At 43.3% G+C, this 22,527-nt stretch overlaps 1 protein-coding gene and 1 pseudogene across 10 annotated transcripts in view; one reads left to right on the top strand and one right to left on the bottom strand.

Annotated features, from left to right (window-relative positions):
* Positions 1-11,106: 11,106 nt before the first annotated feature.
* LOC308559053 (gamma-aminobutyric acid receptor-associated protein-like 2 pseudogene) lies at positions 11,107-11,451 on the bottom strand (annotated as a pseudogene). Its single transcript has one exon. The product of its transcript is annotated as a gamma-aminobutyric acid receptor-associated protein-like 2 pseudogene (transcript).
* A 6,321-nt stretch (positions 11,452-17,772) lies between these two features.
* Positions 17,773-22,527, top strand: part of SNUPN (snurportin 1) — a 32,545-nt gene continuing 27,790 nt past the window's right edge. For 2 of the 9 annotated variants that reach the window (XM_081160948.1, XM_081160952.1), the window contains exons 1-2: positions 17,773-18,466; positions 21,093-21,255. In XM_081160948.1, the coding sequence (XP_081017074.1) occupies positions 21,098-21,255 (158 nt within the window). In that variant the 5' untranslated portion in view covers positions 17,773-18,466; positions 21,093-21,097. Of the gene's footprint in view, positions 18,880-18,923; positions 19,073-19,234; positions 19,349-20,595; positions 20,639-21,092; positions 21,256-22,527 lie in introns of those variants that run through there. The other 7 variants (XM_081160949.1, XM_081160947.1, XM_081160945.1 and 4 more) reach the window with 7 other exon arrangements.

Genomic DNA, 22,527 nt, shown 5'->3' with positions numbered 1-22,527 from the left:
CTGGGGACAAAGTTCTTGTTTTCCCAGGTTTGCCCCTTGCTAGGCATCTGGGGCTTCCTGCCCTGGTGAGTTTCTGTATTCTAGTTTCTGTACCTGGCCCACCTAACAAATATAAAGTGGGGAGTGGAGAAATTTAGCCAGCCAATGGCACCATTAATTTTATTATTTATTATTAATCCTCACCTGAGGATATTTTTTCTATTGCTCTTTTCAGGGAGAGAAACATCCATGTGAGAGAGACATATCAACTGGTTGCCTTCCTCACAAGCCCTGATCAGGGCTGGGGATTGAGCCTGCAAATGAGATACGTGCCCTTGGCTGGAATCGAACCCAGGACCCTTCAGTTCTCAGGCTGACGCTCTAACCACTGAGCCAAACTGGCCAGGGAGGCACCATTTATTTTATTTTATTTATTTCTTTGTTTAAAATATATCTTTGTTGACTTCAGAGAGAGGAAGGGAGAGGGAGAGAGAGAGAGAGAAACATCAATGATGAGAGAGTCATTGATCAGCTGCCTCCTGCACTCCCTGGACTGGGGATCGAGCCCGCAACCCCGGACTTGTGCTCTAACCGGGAATCGAACTGAGATCTCCTGGACCCTAGGTCAATGCTCAACCAATGAGCCATGCCCAGGTGGGCAGAGGCACCATTAATTTTAATACTATCTTGCAGCTAGACCTGTTTTACCATTCCCAAGGGAAATGGACAGAGGTCTCATATATCCAAGCCTTTATGACTCTCTGGCCACCTAAGCTATGTGCTGCCTATAAACTAGAAAAAAGTGCCCAAATAGAAAAAACATTCCAAAAATGGATGAATAAATTAGTCAGTTCTTTGCCAACATTTGGGCGAGAAACCAATTATTGTGACATTAAAAACTGCCCTTGTTTCACAAATTAAGTCCTCACAGGGCCAGAGGTGTGGCTCCAGAAGCAATTCAAGCCCACCAAATCCTTTTACCTTTTCCCAAACCTCCCCTATTCAGCTCTGGCAGCCTAAAGATAATTGGCTTTATGAAACCAAAGTCCCAGGACCTTTGAAATGCAAATATCTGGTCTTTACCAAGAACTCTTGTCTGGGCCATTTTTTAAAACGAAAATTTTTGGCCCGGCCAGGCGTAGCTCAGCGGTTAAGCATGGACCCAGGATCCAGGGGATCGGGGTTCGATTCCCAGTCAGGGCACATGCCCGGGTTGCGGGCTCAATCCCGTCGGGGGTGTGCAGGAGGCAGCTGATCAATGACTCTCATCATTGATGTTTCTATCTCTCTATCCCTCTCCTTTCCTTTCTATGAAGTCAATAAAGATATATTTAAATAAATAAATAATGTACAAATTTTTGGAAGGTGATTCTTATCAAAAAGGGAAAAACTCTAGTCATCTGAGCAGAACAATCTAACTTATTTCAGCCATTCCTTAAATTAGTGATTTTTTTTTTTTAAATCATCACTCAAGGATTTTTTTTTTATTGCTTTTTAGAGAGAGTAGAAGGGAGAGAGAAAGAGAAACATCGGTTGATTGCCTCCCACACAGTCCCCCACCAGGGCAGGGGATCAATCCTGCAACCAAGGTATGTGCCCTTTGGCTGGAATCAAACCTGGGACTCAAGTCCATGGGCCGGGCCAACACTCTAACCACTGAGCAAACCAGCTAGGGCTTAAGTTAGTGAATTTTAATTAAAACTATTGAATATATAGATATTTTGAAATAATGTGAAATACTGAAACATTGATTGCTGGACAAGTCTTGGGTTCGCCTGCTTTTGACTTTATTGCTGAAAGTCTGTAAAGTGGATTTGAACCTGTCGATGAATGTCTTGTGCTTTGTTGAAGGTGTGTTTCTTGAAAGAGAGTGTGTTTATAATGTATTAATAGCCCTGGCGGGTGTGGCTCAGCGGTCGAGCGGCAACCTAGGATCCAGGCGATCGGGGTTCAATTCCTGGTCAGGGCACATGCCCAGTTGCGGGCTTGACCAAAGACTCTCTCATCATTAATGTTTCTATCTCTCTCTGTCCCTCCTCTTTCCTTTCTCTGAAATCAATAAAGATATGTTTAAAAATAAATAAATAAAATAAAATGTATTAATAAAAGTCAATCTAAGGAATGCTGGTTGTTTACTTTTTTGGTTCTCATTGGAAACTAAGGTTTCTAAGAGTTAAAATTTCAAATTAAGTTGGGAAGAAATTGTGTGGTTTTAATAGCAGAAGGCATAAGCTATAGAGATACATTTTTACAAGATTGAAGCAGAGCTATTTTAATGATGGTTATTTCAAAATGGGTAAAAAGGTTTGTGAAAGTTTTAAGTTTGTAAAGAAAAAACCCTAGTCAAGCTCTAGCCCCCGCTTCCCCAACTTGATATGTCTCTGGTGACATTATTTGATGACTCTAGAACTTGGAGTTGTTTCACTTGTTGTACCTGACCTTCGAGAGATCAATTCACACAGAGACCAAATTGACCATTTGGAAATTTATTAGCCGGTGACTGCGAGCAGACTCCTGTCCTAAATAAACTCACGGCCCCAAACAGTCTTCACAGGGAGAATATAAAGGCAAAAACTACATTCTATTTGGCTAAGGGGGGCAGGTGGGGGACTAGCGAAGCAGCAGACAGAAACTAAGATAAGCGTTAACTAACCTTCTTGGTTAACTATTCCCTGGAATTTTTACGGGTGGAAACCTTTTACAAAGTTTACAAAGAGCCAGGGGAGGGGAACAGGTCATTGTTTCTACCAAATTTTGTTGCTCCTGCTTATCTTCAAAGTAGCGATTGTAAGGGTAGAAGATGGGAGAGTGCTATAAGTGCTATACTTCACTCTTACCCTTGTCGATGTGGGGGAAACCTACCTGTCAGCTGCGAACTAAATCTTTTGTTAAAACGCATCTCATCAATGCTGACATGGAAGGTAAACCTGTCCTCTGGACACAGTCACCTGCCCACAGGATTGTCCCCTGGGTGAGTCAGGACCCAATTATCCCGACGTCCAAAGGGACCCTTTCTCTCCTGCTTGTTTGACTGGCAAGGAGTTGAGTCCCCTATCTGAGCAGGCTAAGTTTATTCCTAGGGCATCTGGCTAATGTCCTGGTCATTGGTAAGGCCATCCTCGGCACTGGGTAAACAGGTCCACAGGTCAAACTAGCTTTCTCTCTCTCAAATGGGCTTTCTGATTAAGTCTCCTGTGTGACTTCTGTGCCCTGAGGGGCTGTCTAAAGCTCAATCCGAAGATTCTTTGTGAGAGAAATTCCAGGAAAGCAGATTTGAAAAAGCCTATATAATCATTATTCTTGTTGTGTTTCTGCAAATAATCGGGCCAAATTAAAACAGGACTTAATAGTCTCTTTAATGAAAGTGACTGTAATTTTAGGGAGAAAAAATGTGTTTCAGTGGAAATCACAAGGTCCAATTATAGATATTGGACTCTAGCACAGTTAGCCGTCTTCAAAGTTTTGTTTTTACCTGTGAACTGAACTGGTTCCTGAATTCTTCTGGTAGTCTTCAACCCTCCAAGCTAATGTTTTATTTTTCTCCAATCCTTTGACTTGGAGTTATTGAGAACTACTGATGCTGTGTCAACCATACAGAATTTACCTGAGCATCTGATGACATCACCAGAGATATTTAAACTGCAGATAAAGAGGATCTGTCAGATTGCCACTGCTGGCTTTTATTCCAGCAAAATAAACTACGCCTTGTCGACTGACAGTCTTACAGACTCAGAAACTAATTTATAATTTGCTGTGATCATAGCCTTTGTTTTTTCTTCTGTTTTCATAAGCATACTCCTTATTAAATACCTATTTACACAATATAGTTCTCACTTTAGAAGCCCATCTGGCCATAGCCTGTTTGGCTCAGTGATTAGAGTGATGGCCTACAGACTAAAGGGTCCCAGGTTTGACTCCCGCCACGTGCCATACCTTGGTTGCAGGCTTGATCCCCAGCCCTGGGTGGGGCGCATGCGGAAGGCAACCAGTCCAACCAGTCGATGTGTCTCTCTCACATGGATGTTTCTCTCCCTCTCTCCCAGTCTCTGAGAGAGAAAAAGCAATGGAAAAAAAGCAATCTACCAACTTCTGCTTCTGGAATGATACAATTTTATATCAAGATGATGATGCTTTGGGGATTTCAGCGTATCACTTTGGATGAATTCACCAATAGTCTTTCTGTTCCAATCTCTGATCCCATTCCCTTGTCCCTCTGAGGTCAGGCACAGAGAGACTTTCTTACCCAATGTAGGTAGAGACCATAGCCCTTGTCAGCAGGAATCAATTACTGAAGACAGACCATCCTCCTTCATCACCCCTAAAAGATTTTAGGGATGGAAGTCTCTGAGGGAGGAATGAGACAGGCCAGTAAGCCAGGACAAGTGGAATAGGGAAACCGAGACAGTTAAATAGAAGTGGGCAGTCATCTAGTAAATCCTATCTTTCCTAAACCAGGGCAGCAATAGGCAGCAGCAGTTTGTCCCAGGCAAACCCCCTGAACCTGTCCCCAAGGCCCCCTTTTCTCTGACTTCTTAGTGAGCCAAAGCAGACCAGCTTAGGCTCATTTCCCCAGCCTTTTGTTTCATTGTTCCCTGCTTTAATAAAGGTCCCCTAAAATTCACCTGGACTCATGTTGTGAAACTTTTCCTGCATGAAATCAAAAACCCACACACTACCACCCGGCCCTAGGCATACATACTCAGGGCCAGGTACCCTTTCCAGTAACGTGAGAGTGACTGAATAAGACTAATAAGTTTTGAGGACCACATTGGCTGTTCTGTAAAGACTGTACTAGAGGTGGACCTGACTGCATAGATGTGTAGGGGGTGGTGAGAGGCTTTTGAGTATGAAAAAATGACATTGATTAGGGTGGTGGCAGTAGTGCTGGAGAGAAGTAATTGGATTTGCAATCTGTTTTAGAGACTATTTGATGCTCTTGGCACCCTACCCAAATACTTTTTACTAGCCAGGGTATCCATCCACCAGGTGCTGTGAGTGTTGGCTGTTTCCCTTCTCTGAGAAATTGCCTCTGCTGATTTGAGCCTCTTCACCTGAGAGGTTATCCCCATCACTACCACTACTCACCACAGCCAATGACTGCTTGGTTCAAGGAACAAAAGGCTGAGCTCCTCAGCTTCAGGATACAGAGTCCCCTTGGGTCAAGCAGAGCCCAGACCTTATGGGAGGCCACACCCTAGCTCTGTTCTTCCCTCTTCCCTCTTCTGCTTCCTCTTCCCTTTGGAGGTTTTTCCTGAAGGGCATCTCCTTGATAAACCACTTGCCAGCCTCTGGGAACATCACCTAATACTGAGGAGGAGGTGAGTTCTGAGGCAGGTGACAAGGATGTCTCTCTCCCTCCCTCTGTCTTTTGTTCAAGACATAGCACATGCTCAGCAAAAGTGAAGGTGCCCACACTGATAATTAGGAAGCCCTTTAATGAGCATATATAACCTAATGGATTCATTGTCTAGTGAAGTCCAAGCGACTCTGGCTGGATTTGGAGAATCAAAATTACAGAACCAAACAGACCTGGGAGCCTTGTGGATGAAAGTGAGCCTGCCTGAGGCCTGCTGCTTCCCTCCTTGACCTCCAAAGGATTTTTCATGTGAGCTATGTATAGGTAAAAATCTCTGTGACCATAGTAGTTACCAGCAGCTGAGCATTTGGGGCTAAGCAAGCCAGAGGAGTAGCCAGCAGAAGGGGAAGAGCTCAGGCCTCACCTCAGCCTATAGTGTTAAAGAGAAAACTGCAGGCCCAAAATATGGTGTCCCTTGTGCTAAAGCCCATGGTACTAAACCTATATACTTTTTTTCTAATTTACTTTTTTTTTATTTAAGTGAGGGGAAATATCCATATCTGTAACACATACTCTTCTTCAGATGAAAGTTCTAGTAAAAAAAATAACAAAAAAAGACTAAAATTCTCTTATCTAGTTGTTTAGTAATAACACATAATTTATAAGTAGAAACCTTACCAAACTTAGATTTACTACCTGACTTAATTGTTCTTTCAATGTCTCCCAGAAATATAATCTTAATCAACCAGTCTGGAATTTTCTGGTCAACACAAATTAGGTCATCTGTTACATGTGGCCCTCTTTATCCTCCAACCCCCATAGAAAGAAAAGGCAATCTACATGATAAAAACCCTTACCATTGCCTTGCTACAAAAGATGTCCTGGTCTAAAAATTATCCTTTTGCCCTGCTGTGCATGGCTCAGCAATTGAGTGTCAACATAGGATCCAGGAGATCTCTGTTCAGTTCCCACTCAGGGCACATGCCTGGGGTGTGGGCTTGATCCCCAGTCAGGGGCATGGAGGAGGCAGCTGATCAACGACTTTCTCTTATCATTGTTTCTATCTCTCTCTCTCCCTCTCCCTTCCTCTCTCTGAAATCAAAAAAGACATATACATAAAAAAAGATGCATCTTAAAAAAAAATTTATCCTTTCTTTTGTTAATAGCTCCTTTGCCCCACTCTTCTGCCTATAAAAACTTTCCATGGCCCGGCCGGGCGTGGCTCAGCGGTTGAGCGCCAACCTAGGATCCAGCAGATCGCAGTTCGATTCCCGGTCAGGGCACATGCCCAGGCTACAGGCTCGATTCCCATCTTATCATTGATGCTTCTCTCTCTCTCCCTCTCCCTTCCTCTCTCTAAAGTCAATAAAGACATATTTAAAAAACAAAAACAAAAAACTTACCATGTGTACAACCTCTCCAGTGCCTTTCCAGTTGCTAGATGGGATGCTGCCATATTCATGAATCTCTTAGTAAAGCCAATTAGATCTTCAGATTTACTAAGATGAAAAAGGGGTGCTATAATAAATCATTAACTCCTAACTGGGCAGGTCCTGGTGGTTAGTCATACCTCAGGCCTATGAGAAAGATTTTTTAAAATATATCTTTATTGATTTCAAAGAGAAGAAAGGGGAGGGAGAGAGAGAGAGAGAAACATCAATGGTGAGAGAGTCATTGATCGGCTGCCTCCTGCACACCCCCAACTGGGGATCAAGCCTGCAACCCAGGCATGTACCCTGACCGGGAATCAAACCCCAATCACCTGGATCCTCGATCGATGCTCAACTGCTGAGCCATGCCTGGCCGGGCTATGTGAAAGATTTTTAAGCCAGCCCAGTCCATTGTTTTTGTGCATCTAGGTTAACACACTTTTGAAATAACAGAATACTCTTCCAGGCATGACTACTGAAGAGAGAACACATAATCTTGTTAACTATTAGGTAATCCTATCCCCACCTTGCTTTTTCCCACTAATCTTCCTTATGGTCCCGCCTTAATCTCAAATGCATGAAAGAAACTGCAAAATTGTCCTTCTCTAGAGCTTTTGAGATTTTTTTTAAATTTTTGATTGATTTTTAGAGAGAGAGGAAGGGGGAGAGAGAGAAAAAACCCACACAAACATCAGTTCATTGCACCACCCATTCATGCAGGCATTGGTTGATTCCTGAATGAGGATCGAACCTGAAACCTTGGGGTATCAGGATGATGCTCTAATCAACTGAGCTATGCAGCCAGGGCTGGAGCATTTGAGATCTTATTGCCCCAGCATATGTCTCAATTTTGGCTCAAATACACTCTTTTTCTAAAAAATAATTTATTTCTCAATTATAGTTGACATATTAGCTTCAGGTGTACAACCCCATGATTAGGTATTTATATAACTTATTAAGTGATTACCCTAATAAATCTAATACCTACCTGTTTTGACAATATTACACCATACATAGTTTTAACAATATTATTGACTATATTCCCTATGCTGTACTTTACATCCCCGTGACTATTTTGTAACTATCAATTTTTTTTTTTTAATGCTTCATGAATTTGGGTGTCATCCTTGCACAGGGGTGATGCTAATCTTTTTTTTTTTTTTAAGCGAAAGACTATAAAGGTTTATTGTGTAAAGAAAGCAAAGCTCTCAGCCTGCGCACGGGGTCCCAAAAAGGGTTGCCCCATGCTAATCTTCTCTGTATCGTTCCAACCTTAGTAAATGTGCTGCCGAGCTGAGGACTGTAACTATCAATTTATATATATATGTTTTTTTTAATTTTCACCTAAGGATATTTTTTCCATTGCTTTTCAGAAAGAGTGGAAGGGGGAGAGAGAGAGAGAGAGAGAGAGAGAGAGAGAGAGAGAGAGAGAGAGAGAGAGAGAGAGAGAGAGAGGGAGAGAGAGAGAGAGAGAGAGATGTGAGAGAGACACATGGACCAATTGTCTCCTGCATGAGACCCCACCAGGGCCGAGGACTGAGCTCCCAACCGAGGTATGTGCCCTTGGCTGGAATCGAACTTGGGACCCTTCAGTCTGTGAGCCGATACTCTAACCACTGAGAAAAACCACCTAGTGCTCAACTTGTACTTCTTAATTTCTTTCCTTTTTCATCCATCCTCCAACTCCCACCTCTCTGGCAACTTTCAAAATGTTCTCTATATTAAGAGTCTGTTTCTGTTTTGTTTGTTCATTTATTTTGTTTTTTTTAGATTCCACATATAAGGGAAATCATATGGTATATGTTTTTCTCTGTCTGACTTATTTCACTTAGCATAATTCCCACTAGGTCTATCTATATTGTTGCACATGGCAAGATTTTATTACTTTTTGTGGCTGCATCATATCCCATTGTATATGTGTACCACTTCTTTATCCATTCATCTATTAATACACAGGTTGCTTCCATATCCTGGCTATTGGAACCAATGCTATGGCACAAATATATGGATGCATGTTTTTTCAATTTAGTGTTTTGGGTTTCTTTTGATAAAAACCCAGAAGTGGAGTTGATGGTTTCTTCCCTGTCTCTTGTTATTATAGCCTTTGTTTTGAAGTCTTTTTTGTCTGGTATAAGTCATGCTACCCCAGCTTATTTCCCCATGTCTATTTTCATGAAATACCTTTTACCATCCCTTTACTTTCAGTCTGTGTGTGTCTTTTCATATGAATTGAGTCTCTTGTAGGCAGCATATGTAAGGGGCTTGTTTTATGCATTCAGCCACCTACATCTTTTTTTTTTCTTTTTTTTTCCCCCATCATCATTTATCCTTCCTATCTATATCTTCTTGGACCTCAACCCACCCCTCCCCCAACAACACCCTATGTCGTCTTTTTTTTTAAACTTCAATTCTTTTTTTTTTTTTTAAATATATCTTTATTGATTTCAGAGAGAGGAAGGGAGAGGGAGAGAGAGAGATAGAAACATCAATGATGAGAGAGTCATTGATCGGCTGCAGCCCGCAACCCGGGCATGTGCCCTGACCGGGAATCGAACCCTGATCACCTGGATCCTAGGTCGACGCTTAACCACTGAGCCACGCCCGGCCGGGCCCCTATGTCTTTTAATGCATTATTTACATTTAAAGTAATTGTTGATAGACATGTATTTATTGCCATTTTATTATTTATATTATTTATTCTTTTTTCTTTTCTTAAAGAAGACCCTTTAACATTTTTTTGTAATATTGGTTTGGCAGTGATGAACTATTTTAGCTTTTTCTTTCTTTTTTTTTTCTTAATATGTTTTATTGCTTTCAGAAAAAGGAGGGAAAGGGAGAGAGAGATAGAAACCTCAGTGATGAGAGAGTCATTGATTGGCTGTCCCCTGCTGGGGATCCATCCGGTAACCAGGGCGTGTGCCCTGACGGGGGATTGAACTGCGATCTCCTGGATCATAGGTTGATGCTCAACTGCTGAGTCATGCCGGCTGGGCAGCTCTTTCTTGTCTGGGAAGCTCTTTATCTCTCAATTTTAAATGATAGCCTTTCCGGGTACAGTAGTATTGGTTGTAGGTCCATGCTTTTCATCACTGAATGTTTCATGCTAATCTCTTCTGGCCAGCAAAAACTGTTGAGAAATCAGCTGACAGTCTTATGGGAGCTTCCCTGTAGGTAACTAACTGCTTTTCTCTTGCTGCTTTTAAGATTCTCTCTTTGTCTTTAAACTTTGCCACTTTAATTATGGTATGTCTTGGTATAGGCCTTTTTGAGATCATTTTGTCTGGGACTCTGCACTTCCTGAACTTGTACGTCTATTTCCTTTGCCAGATTAGGGAAGTTTTCATACATTATTTCTTCAAATAGGTTCTCAGTTCTTTGATCTCTTGCTTCTCTTTCTGGTATCCCCGTGATGCAAATTTTGTTACATTTGATAGGTCCCTTAAACTATCCTTATTTTATTTTTATTTTTATTAATATGTCTTTACTGATTTCAGAGAAGGGAAGGGAGAGGGAGAGAGAGAGACAGAAACATCAATGATGAGAGAGTCTTTGATTGGCTGCCTCCTGCACGCCCCCCACTGGGAATCAAGCCCACAACCCCGGTATGTGCCCTGATGGGGAATTGAACTGAGATCTCCTGGATCATAGGTTGATGCTCAGTCACTGAGCCACACTGTCTGGGCTTGTGTTCTTCCTTTTTATGATTTCTATGCCCCTTTTTTATGCCATTGAAGTTCTCACTAAGTTTCTTGAGAATCTTTATAACCAATGTTTTGATCTCTGCATCTGGTAGATTGCTTGTCTCCATTTTGTTTAGTTATTTTCCTAGAGATTTCTCCTGTTCTTTCATTTGGGCCATGTTTCTTTGTCTCCTCATTATGGCTGCCTCTCTGTGTTTGTTTCTTTGCATTAGATAGAGCTGTTATGTCTCTCAGTCTTAGTAGGGTGACCTTATGTAGTGTGTTCTGTAGGGCCCAGTGGCACAGCTACCCTAGTCACCTGAGCTGGGCACTCCAGCTGCGCCCCCTCTCCTAGGTGTGGACTATGTGCACCCTCCTGTTGTAGCTGAGCCTTTGATTGCTGTTGGCAGGTCAATTGGAAGGAGGGTGGGCTGCAAAGGACTGGCTCTGAGCACAGAGGAGGATCTGCTGGAGGACCCCTTGGAGCAGAACTCACTTTAGCAGGTCCAGAACTCACTTTAGTGGTTCTCTCTTTTTTTTTTTTTTAACTGTATAATGTACTAGTCTAAGGAAACAAAATCTTCCAGTATATTAAGAAATCAATCCAGTTACAAATGCACCAATAGGTCTATGTGAAGAGATTCTGGTATAATAACTGAAAACGGCCTACTATTTATAAGATACACAAGCAGGTACAGTGCACCTAGCCAAGCACTGGCCCTCAGAAGCCAAATGTGTTCTCTCCACTATAGGCCACATACAAGAATCCATCGTCATCTTTTTCCTTCTTGGAAAGTTGTCCCATAGTTAGGCTGGACTGTGGGACTGTCTTATCCACAAACAGGAAGACTGCCTTTTCAGAAGGAAGCTGGATTCTTTTCCTGATGATCCACATGAACTGAGCCACAGTGATGTCAGATGGAACCAGATACTTCCATTTGCCAGTGTCAACAATCTGAGAGCTTGAGACTTTTTCCACAATCACTGGCACCCGGTCGAGATATTTTGCTTGTGTCTTCGCGGATTCCAGGCATCTGTGTTCCAGCAAGTGGTCCTCCTTAAACATCCAGCAGGGGAAAGGATGCAGCTGGCTCTCAGAGCTGTGGAGCTCAGAGCCACTTTAGCACATCTCTTATATACTAAGGGCACCCCTTGAGTATCACTCATGGAGATGGTTGCACGGTGCTCCGGTGTGTTCTAAGTTAGCCACTGGGTTAACTGCCTCTGGGACCTCTCAGGAGGTGCAGGCCAAGGTCAACTGCCAACTCTTCCCTGCTGGGGGGTCACCTGACATCAGCTACAAAGAGATTTGTAGATGGCTGCTACTTATGCTGGGCTTGGAGTTCCCTGAGAGAGGACAAGCTGTGAACCAAGGCCAACTGCCAATTGTGCCAGGCCTGGGGCCACTTAGCAAGAGCTATGAAGTAACACTGAGGCCAGATGCTGCTTGTTTTGGGTTTTTTAACCTTTGAGAGATTTTAGGAAAGTCTACAGCATGCCCAAGACAAGCCATTAGTGTGGGAAAACCGCTGACTGCTGCTGGGTGGGCCTGAAAATTGGTTGTAGTCAGGTTTCAGGGAATCACCAGGGTTGGGTGAACAGTGTTAGCCAGGTTGATTGAGACTCAGATATGGCCTCTGGCTGTGCCTGCGGGGCAGGGTGGGGTGCTCAGCATAAGAACAATGGCCTCTGCCAGCACTTCAGTCTGGGAGAAAGTTGCCCCTCCAGCCCTCACCCTGAAGCTAGATAATTCAGTTCCTCCCATATGTCCTTGGCACCTTTTGAGCTGCCACCTCAGCACTGGAGCTCAGATCAAGTGAGTCCAAGTCCATGTGTGGGTCCTTTAAGAGTAATGCCTAGGACTCTAGCAGCTCTCTGTCTCACTCAGCCATATAATTTCCTCTGGTTTTCATAGCCAGAAGTTATGGAGAGTTCTTTTCTCTGCACTAGAACCCTGGGCTGGGGGGCTTGGTGTGGGGCTAGGACAACTCACTCCTGATTTTTAACTGTCACGCATGCCTGTGGGACCAGCCTATTACGTGTCTTTGATACTCCTACCAGTCTCAACATGGATTCTTCTATATATCCTTAGTTATAGGACTTCTGTTCAGCTAGATTTCAGGTGATTCTGAATGATGGTGGTTGTATAGTCAGTTGTAATTTTGATGTGGTCCTAGGAGGATGCCAGTACTGTGTTTAACTACTTTGCCATTTGATTGGAAGCTACCCTCAAACTCTTATAAAAATTACCTGCCCTGGTTGGTGTGGCTTAGTTGGTTGGGTGTCATCCTATGCACTGAAGGGTTGCTGGTTTGATTCCCAGTCAGGGCACATGTCTGGGTTGGGGGCTCAATCCCCAGTGAGGGGCATGCAAGAGGTGACCAATTGGTGTTCCACTCTCACATCGATGTTTTTCTTTCTCTCCCTCTCCCTTCCTCTCTAAAAATGTTTAAAAAATTTTTTCTCTGCAAGTTTGGACATTCTTATCTCCACAGGAATTAGGTTAGAGCCTTTGGCAATGCCCAGCTCCATACCTACTCAGTCATATGTACCTCTGGTCTTATAATTTCTGTTTCAGTTATCTATTGCATCAATAATGGTGTATAAAAAATCGATCCTAAAACTCAGGGCTAAAACAGTAAGCACATATTTAGCTCATGAGTTTGTAAGTCGGCTGGGCACATCAGGTTTTTACTGGGCTCACTTCAGATTTTGTGATTAAATGTGTTGGATTATTAGCTCTGTTGACCTTGACTGAGGTTTCTTAAATCTGAGGGTAGGCTGATTGGTCTAGGATGCCTTAGCTAGGATAACTATGACAACTTGGCTAGACTGTATTTGTCTCAACCTCCAGCAACAATTAATTTGCATGTTATTTTAATATTACTCTCAAGGTGCCTGACATGAGTATGATTACCCAAGAGGGTGTCTCAGGGAAGATGGGAACCAAGCTATGTCCCCACTGGTAAAGAGAAAACCACAGGCCCAAAATGGTGTCACTTGTGCTAAAAGCCCAAGATAACAAACCTAGATTTAATAACTGATCTAATTGCAGTTTCAACCTCTCCCAGAAATTAAATTTTAATCAACCAATCTGGTCAAGCACTATTAAGGTGATCTGTCACATGGGCCCTCTCCATGCCCCATAGAAAGAAAATGCAACCTGCATGATTAAACACACACACACACACACACACACACACACACACACACACACACACACGTCCTAGCCCGTGTGCTCAGTGATTAGAGCATCATCATGCATACCATAGGGTCATGGCTTTATTTCCCAGTCAAGGGCATGTACCTGGTTGCAGGCTCCATCCCTGCGTTTGGGAGGCAACCAGTTGATGCGTCCCTTTCACGTCAATGTTTTTTTTTCTCTCTCTCCCTCTGTCCCTCTCTCCCTCCCTTCCACTCTCTCTAAAAATCAAGGGGAAAAATACCCTTAGGTGAAGATTAACAAAAACACATATAGAGGAAACAAGAAAAAACCCCTGGCCACAAAAAGTCCTTTTTTTTTTCTTTTGCTGATAGCTCCCTTGCCCCATCTTCTTCCTATAAAAAAAGCCTTCCATTTTGTACAACCCCCAGGAGTGCCCTTCTAGTGCTAGATGGAATGCCACTGGTTTTTATTATTTACTAAAGCAAAACCCATTAGATCTTCAAATTTACTCAGTTAATTTTGTCTTTTAACATCACCATGTGCCCCAGGATGAGGTCTTACATATAGTGGGTGCTTAATAACTGCTTCAGCCCTGGCTGGTGTGGCTCAGTGGTCGAGCATTGACCCATGTACTAAGAGGTCATGGGTTTAATTTCTGGTCAGGACATGCCAGGGGATTCAGGCCCCCTCCCCAGGAGGGGGCTTGCAGGAGGCAGCCAATTGATGTTTCTCTCTCATCTTTGTTTCTAGCTATCTCTCTAAAAAACATATATATATATAATTGGCCCTTCATATTCCTGGGTTTCACATCCAGGATTCAACCAACTGTGGGTTTAAAAATACTTATTTTTGTTTTTATTTATTGATTTTAGAGAGAGAGAAAAACATCAACTTGTTCATGCATTCACTGGTTGATTCTTGTATGTGTCAATGAGAGAATAGTAAGAAGCTAGGAAAATTCCTTGGCAAATGGAATAAGGAAACTGAGACAAATAGTTAAACTACATTTTTAAACTGCTTGTTTAAAGCAGTTTGCAGCCATCTAGTAAATCTTATCTTCCCTAAACCAAAGACACTTAAGAGTAAATAGGCCCAGCGGGGCGTGGCTCAGTGGTTGAATATCAACCGAGGATCCAGGCAATTGGGGTCCGATTCCCGGTCAGGGCACATGCCTGGGTTGCGGGCTCGATCAATGACTCTCTCATCGTTGATATTTCTATTTCTCCCTCTCGCTCTTCTTTCCTCTCTCTGAAATCAACAAAGATATATTTTATTAAAAAAAAAAAAAAGTAAATAGTTTGCACTTTTCCTCCCCAACCAGAGGGTAAGTAGCTTAAATCACCCTACTCAGGCAGATAAGACAGCAGAAATCCAATTAATGCCATTTGTCAACCACACCAAGGACAGGTGAAGTTAAGGGAATAAATTTCATTTTGGCAAATCAGCATAAAACTGATGAATATTCTATTGAGATTCTACTCTAAGGCCTTCCCTAAATGCCCAGCCTTTAAAACCCCTAAAATGGAGGTCCCAGAGTGTGATCTTCCTCCCAGGAGCACTACTGTGCCCCCCCCCCTTTTATTGCACAGGCATGCATCTCCTAAATTCTAAGGGACCCCACAAGGCTTGCAACCAGAGCAGCAATGGGCAGCTGCAGTTCATCCCTGGCTAAACCTCAGAACTTATCCCCAAGATCCTCTTTACTGTGACTTCTTAGTGAGGCAATACAGCCCAGCCTAGGCTCATTTTCCCACCTAGTCCCTCTCTTCTTATCCTAGACCCGTGTTTCACTATACCCAGCTTTAATAAATGTACTCTAGCCTGGTTGGCATGGCTCAGCAGTTGAGCATCCACCTACGATCCAGATCTCAGTTTGATTCCTGATCTGGCACATGCCCAGGTTTTGGGCTGCCCTGTAGGGGGTGTACGGGGGAGAGGGGCAGCCAATTAATGACTCTCATCATCGAGGTTTCTCTCTCCCTCTCCCTTCCTTTCTCTGAAATCAATAAAGATATATTTAAATAAATAAATAAATATACATCCTCTAATGTTTATTTATTAGACTGTGCCCTGGCTGGTGTGGCTCAGTTGGTTAGGCATTGTCCAATGCACCAGTGGGTTGCCAGTTCCATTTCTGGTCTGGGCGTGCAGGAGTCTGCCTATCAATGTTTTGTTCTTATATCAATATTTCTCTCTCTCCTTCTTCTCTCTCTAAAAAATCAATAGAATTCTTAAAAAAATAAAATAAAATTCACTTGGACTACGGTTGTGAAATTTTTCCTGCATGAAGTCAAGAACCCACACACTATGGGTCGGCTCTAGGGAGACCCGCTAAGAGACAGGTCCTCTTTCCCATAACATCCTGATCAGGGATCAAACCTGCAACCCTGGTGCATTGGGATGATGCTCTAGTCAACTGAGCTACCAGCCAGGGTGAAAAAATATTTTGATTCTCGGTTTGGAGGCTTACAGGAAGTGGGGGTGAAATGGAGTGGGCTTCGGTGTCCCTAAACCCTGCATTGTTTATAACCTATTGTATAAATTAAGTGAGGACTTAGTGTGTTAACACAGGAAACCTCCAAATCTATAGAGAATTTTTACAAGAGTTTATTTGAGCCAAAAGATCTCAAACACTCCCGAGAATGCGATTGGAAATGTGACTACCTACTCTTTCTTACCTATCCAGTTAGAAATTTGTGATCAGATCACTCTGTGAGGTTACTTTCCCTTAACAGACTTGTCAGTGTTATTACAGAACCCCTTTTTCATCCATAACTGTATACTCAGAAGTGATATTGCTGGATCATATGGTAATTTTATGTTTAATTTTTTGAGGAACCACCATACTGTTTTCTATAGTGGCTGAACTGTTTTATATTTCCACCAATAATGCATGAGCGTTCCAATTTCTGCACATCCTCACCAACATGTTATTTTTTTAAAATAATAGCCATCCTAATGGTGTGAAGTGGTATCTTATTGTGATTTTGGTTTGCATTTCCCTAATGATTAGTGATGTTGAACATCTTTTCAGTGCTATTGGCCATTTGTACATCTTAGGGTAAATATCTGTTCAAGTCCTGTGCCCATTTTGTTATACTGTTTTTTGTTATTGAGTTGTAGTCCTTTATATATCCTGGATATTAGTCCTTTATTAGATATTTGATTTGCAAATATTTTCTTCTATTCTCTGTGTATTAACTCTTGATAATGTACTTTGGTGTAAAAGAGTCTTTAATTTCATGAAGCTCACTTTATTTTTAATTCTGTTGCTTGTGCTTTTGTTGCCATACCTGTCCACGTATGAAATATACAAACCTGCAGAGAATTTTTATGAGTTTATTTTTTAAATTTTTTAATCCTCACCTGAGGATATTTTTTCCATTGCTTTTAAGAAAGCGGAAGGGGGAGAGAGAGAGAAACATCGATGTGAGAGAGGCATCGATTGGTTGCCTCCTACACACCCCTGGACTGGGGCCTGGGATCAAGTCTGCAACCAAGGTATGTACCCTTGACCTGAATCAAACAGAGACCCTGCAGTCCACAGGCCGCTGCTCTAACCACTGAGCAAACCTGCTAGGGCAAGAGTTTATTCTAGCCCAACTGGTCACGTATGCAGGGAGAAAGATCTCAACTGCTACTGAAAATAACAGTTTGGATCTTCTTTTATGCATTTGAAATTAAGAAGGGGATGTAAGGAAGATTGGAGAACAAGGCTGGGATTGGATTATAGGATAGTTAATAAGATTATGTCTTTAGGGAACACCCCCCCTTTAAGGGATATGACTTCTGTCATTTCAAAGGGGTGTTAACCTAGATGCATAAGAACAATGGACAGGGTTGGTTTAAAACCTTTCACTAAAGAAGTTATATGCCTGGGGCGTAACTACCCACAATGACCTGCCCAGTTAGGAATTTATTATCAGATCACCCTGTGAGGTTACTTTCCATAGAACTCCCTTTTTTTGTGCATACCTTGGACTCAAAATGTGCCAACTTTGTATATTTCCTTTCTGTAGGATAGTAATATTTAATTTCTTGGTTAAATATTCAGCAAATTCAAATATTTGGCTCAAAAGTTGTGACAGGAAAGTTACTTAACGTCTCTAAGCTTCAGTTTCTACCTGTTTTTTGCAGATTAAATTATGAGGCAGTGTCTGATCAATATAAGCATTCAATAAATGGTATTCCTAATTTTTTAATGTTTTATTTTTTAGTAAGAAAGGAAGGGAGAGGGATAGAGAGAAATATCGATGAGAGAGGAACATGATTGATGGGCTGCCTCCTGCACACCCCCACTAGGGATGAGCCTGCAACCTGGGCAGGTGCAGTGTCCCGGAATCAAACCGTGACCGCTTGGTTCCTGGACCCACACGGAACTGCAGCTTGATTAGCTCTCCTATCTGGGGTGCTTCCCCTACCCCCTGAAGGCAGTCATTCTTCAGAGACGTCTACTGAGTGCTTTGTACCTGATGCTTACTACTTAAACCACTCACCAGCCGTCCCCGCTTTTGCCGAGTCCACCACCGAGTAGGAAAAAGAGCCTCCCAAACGGAGCAAAGATGATGTAATGAAGTCCAGTTCCGGCGTAGCGCCGTAAACCGAGAGTGGGTGTGAGCGGAGCCGGGAGCCATTCAGCGACCGAGCACGGAGAGGGGCGGGCTATGGGAGTGCCGTGAGCGCTCTGAGCGGGGCGAAGCGCAACCCAAGGCAGGAGGGCCCAGAACGCCGAGGAACAGGTCGGGGCCCTTCACTTGGGGGCGAGGAGCCCAGGACCTTGTGCTCCGGGCGAAGGCACTGCCAGGCCCGATCACCTCAAGGAGTAGCCGGAGCTGACCGGAAAAACGCCAACAGCTGGGAGCGGAAGTAGCGTCGTGCGGAGACAGCGCTGCGGCTGGAGGGCCGGAAACCGCAAGTAGGGCGAGTGGGCCGGCCGGTGGGGGCCGCGGGGCGGGCCGGCTATCCTGGGGCAACTGATTGGCTGGCCCGTGGCGGCGGCAGCGCCGCGTGGAAGTGTTACCGCGGCCGGGTGAGTCTTGGGTCCGAGACTTCGCCTCGCTGGCTTCAGCTGCCCCTCAGTGCCTGTACCTTCTTCCCGTGACCGTCTCCGCCTCCCGGGTCCCCGGAGGCCTCCCCTGCAGGGGCGGGGCCAGCCAGGCTATCCCTGTTGGCGCGCTTCCGGTCCTCCTGTCCCGGTGGTGCAGCCCAGACCCTCAGGGACTTGTGGGGGAGGGAGGGATTTTGCAAGACTTAACCGCCAGTTGACTAGGGAAGGGCTGTGTGTGGTTGTGGCGGGGAGAACGGTCGCCTGGGACGGATAGAAGCTCGGTAAGAGATGCCCAGAAGGCCTCGACCCCGTCGGGCCTGGGATGCATGGCTTGGGTCTCGGAGGATGAGGACGAGGATGGGGAGGCTGGAGACGCAAGGGGCACTGGAACGCGGGGTAGGGTCCTGAATGAGTTGGAAATTTGGGAGTTAGTAGGAGGCAGACGCAGCTGGACCATGAGACCACCGGGCTAAGGTGAGAACCACTTAAGACTGCACCGTTGGAGAAATGGGTCCAAAGAGCAGAAGCCAGCCAAGAACAGTACAGCGAGCCTCCCCAGTATCCAAAGCTGCAATTAAGAATTTTTGTGCTTCTCAGAATAGCAGAAACCCACAAATTTTATCATGGAAGTGTTCAGACTTATACAAAAGTGCAGAAAATAGCACACCGTTATGGATTCCAAGTAATCTCACCTAGCCTCAACCACAAATGGCCACCACAAGTGTTAAGACAAGCCTCAAGTCAACAGTGGTAATATGTTAATCTTAAGTAAAAATGAGTTCCATTCCTGTTTAATGGTATAGAGGCTACATTTTGCAAGATGAAAAGAGGTCTGGAAATTGTTTGTACAACAATGTGAATGTACTTAACACTACTGAACTGTATACACTTATAAATGGTTAAAATGGTAAATTTTACATCATGAGTTTTTAACCACAATTTTTTATAGTTCCTTTCAAATTAAAATTAATGCTGTAAATTAAGAAAAAAAAATCTGACTTCAACTATGCAATGGAAAGTAGCTCATTGCCAAGTACAGGCCCATAAAGTTGTATTTTTAATTACAGAGGCTCTGGAATGAACCTATTGGTTTTGGTGCTCAGAGCAGTGGCATCTGGCCTGAGGTGAACTTTAAGCACTTTAAGCACTGTGGTGGCCACTAGAACTAAAGGGTTAGGCCAGTCCAGCTGTGTGAGTCAGATTTCTCTCGAATGTTTCTGTTTTCTTACCTTCTTAGGCACACCTTTAACTCTTGAATAAGCTCCTGTGCCACCTCATGCCTTTATTCACAGGCGAGTGAAGTATGAATTCATCTCTTTCTACTTTCTTTTTTTTTTTTCTTTTTTTAATATTTTTTTATTGATTTCAGAGAGAGGAAAGGAGAGGGAGAGAGAGAGAGATAGAAACATCAATGATAAGAGAGTCATTGATTGGCTGCCTCCTGCACTCCCCTGACTGGGAATCGGACTGTGATCTGGATCCGAGGCCCACGCTCAACCACTGAGCCATGGCCGGCCGGGCTCATTCTTTTTTTTTCAGATCCTCACCCGAGGATATTTTTTCCATTGCTTTTCAGAGAGTGGAAGGGAGAGAGAGAAACATTGATGTGAGAGAGACATATCAATTGGTTGCCTCCCGCATGCGCCCTGAACTGGGCTGGGGCTGGAACCTGCAAATAATGTACATGCCCTTGGCTGGAATCAAACCCAGGACCCTTCACTCCTTGGGCCAACACTCCAACCACTGAGCCAAACAGGCTAGGGCAGTCCCTCACATTTCTAAAACACATGGTATTAGCTGGTAGATAGCCTTTCACATTCTAGCTTTTTTTTTTTTTTTTTTTTTTTGCTTTTGCTTTTTCTTAGCAATCATTTTTCAAGTGAGTCCTAAACAGGTAGTTCTGAAAACTTTCTTATGCCCACCCCAAACAAAACAAAGTATAAAATGAGAAAATAACTGCCAGGTTTGGGTTTTTGGCTTCTTTTCCCTTCCTCTAGGGCCCCAGAACCAGTATTTCTCCTGGAGCTAAATTTTCTTAATGTGAGTTGGCATTTATTAGAGAATTAAACAACCAATTGGGTAAAATTTGCATCAGAAAGTTAATGACTATTTAGAACTATTGAGGGAAAAATTAGGTACTTGATCACATCATTGGTTATCTGTGATAGTAAGAAGAAATTAATGACAGGATCCCTGGTAATGGATGACAAAGAACAAAGGTTAGATTCAGTCGCAAGGTAAAATTGCTTAGTGACTAATGTTTAAGTTTATATCTATACACTCCGAGCTATCAGAAGGATCATTATTGAAATATCTGCAGGAAATAATTGCTCACCTGTAACTCATTTACCATTTAACTCATTTTTCCCATGGAAACCATTATGATTTTGGATTAAGTAAGGTTTTTTAGGAATGTAGTCATCATATTATAACTGCCTGTATACAGGAGGTAATATGAAATGAATCAACCATTTTCTTATGTTTTCCTTTGTAGGGAAAATGGAAGAGCTGAGTCAAGCCCTGGCTACTAGCTTTTCTGTGTCTCAAGATCTGAATAGCACAGCTGCCCCACACCCCCGCCTGTCCCAGTACAAGTCCAAGTACAGTTCTTTGGAGCAGAGTGAGCGACGCCAGCAGTTACTGGAACGGCAGAAATTGTAAGGGATGCTTTTACTCCCTGTTTTTTTCTCTAGACTGGGCATCGTGTACTGTTCAGGAACCTCTAGGCTTGCCTCTACAGAACCCCCTTCAAAGTAGACCCTTTGCAGGTTGATCATCTTGCTGAGGAGGTTGGGAGGAATAAATCCTGACAGAGGTAAACATCCTCTACATCCAGAGCTTAGGAAAAGATGAGGAAGTTTGAAAGTAAAAGTTCAGTTATTTGGTTAAATTTTTCTTTTTTTCCTGGCAGCAGTACTGAGGTTTGTAATTTATGGACTTGTGAAAGTCACGCCCAGATTTCCACTCCCCATATTCCCTTTGTAACTTCTCTTACACTCTGAATCCTGGCATTGGTGTGGTCTTCCTGTCTGCCTGCAGCCCAAATGTTTCTGTGGAGCCCTTGGGAGTTCCAGACAAATAATTCCACTGAGGACCTGAGGAAATGCCTTCCTTACACCTAATTCTCAATGCCAAGATGAGCACAAAGGGAAAGAGAGCAGGATAGGAATGTTTGAGCCTGGGCTATTCTGAAGGCAGGGCCTGTCCTTTTATTCTCAGTGCAACATGGACCTCTTCTGGGTAATAAATTAAGGAATTGAAAATCAAGAGGAGCTATTAACTGCTACACAGTTTCTGTACCATCTACATTTTGCCCAGTGCTGCATCACTGTGTGTATTTAGCAGATATGGTTCCCAGTGGCCTCTGGGTTGCTTGCAGATTACCTTCTCAGATCACGTACATGTAATGAATATATTACCTATTGCAAAATAATTGGTGAAAAGTCTTCCTCCTAATTCTGTCCCCTCCCCATTCACTTCCTCTCTCATATTAATAGTTTCTTGTGTATCCTTCCAAAGATATTCTATGCAATATGAGGAAGTGTGTGATCACCTGAGGTTATGTGATCACCTGAGGTTATGTATTTTATTGATTTTAGAGAGATGAAGAGAGAGAGACATTTTGATGTGAGGAGAAACATCAACCGGTTGCCTCCCAAACCTGCCCTGACCAGAGATTGAACCCTTAACCTAGGTATGTGCCCTGACTGGGAGTCAAACCCATAACCTTTTGGTGTATGGTGATGCTCCAACCAACAGAGCCAGCTGGCCAGGGCGACCTTTTTTTTCTTCTTAAATATATCTTTATTGATTTCAGGGAGAGAGAAAGAAACATCAATGATGAGAGAGTCATTGATGGGCTGCCTCCTGCATGTCCCACTGGGGATCGAGTCTGCAACCTAGGTATGTGCCTTGACCAGGAATCGAAC

The sequence above is a fragment of the Miniopterus schreibersii genome, assembly GCF_964146895.1.
Source record: "Miniopterus schreibersii genome assembly, chromosome: 1".
In the NCBI taxonomy this organism is placed as follows: Eukaryota; Metazoa; Chordata; class Mammalia; order Chiroptera; family Miniopteridae; genus Miniopterus; species Miniopterus schreibersii.
The sequence above is the reverse complement of the archived record's forward strand: the minus strand, read 5'-3'. Positions and strand labels throughout refer to the sequence as shown.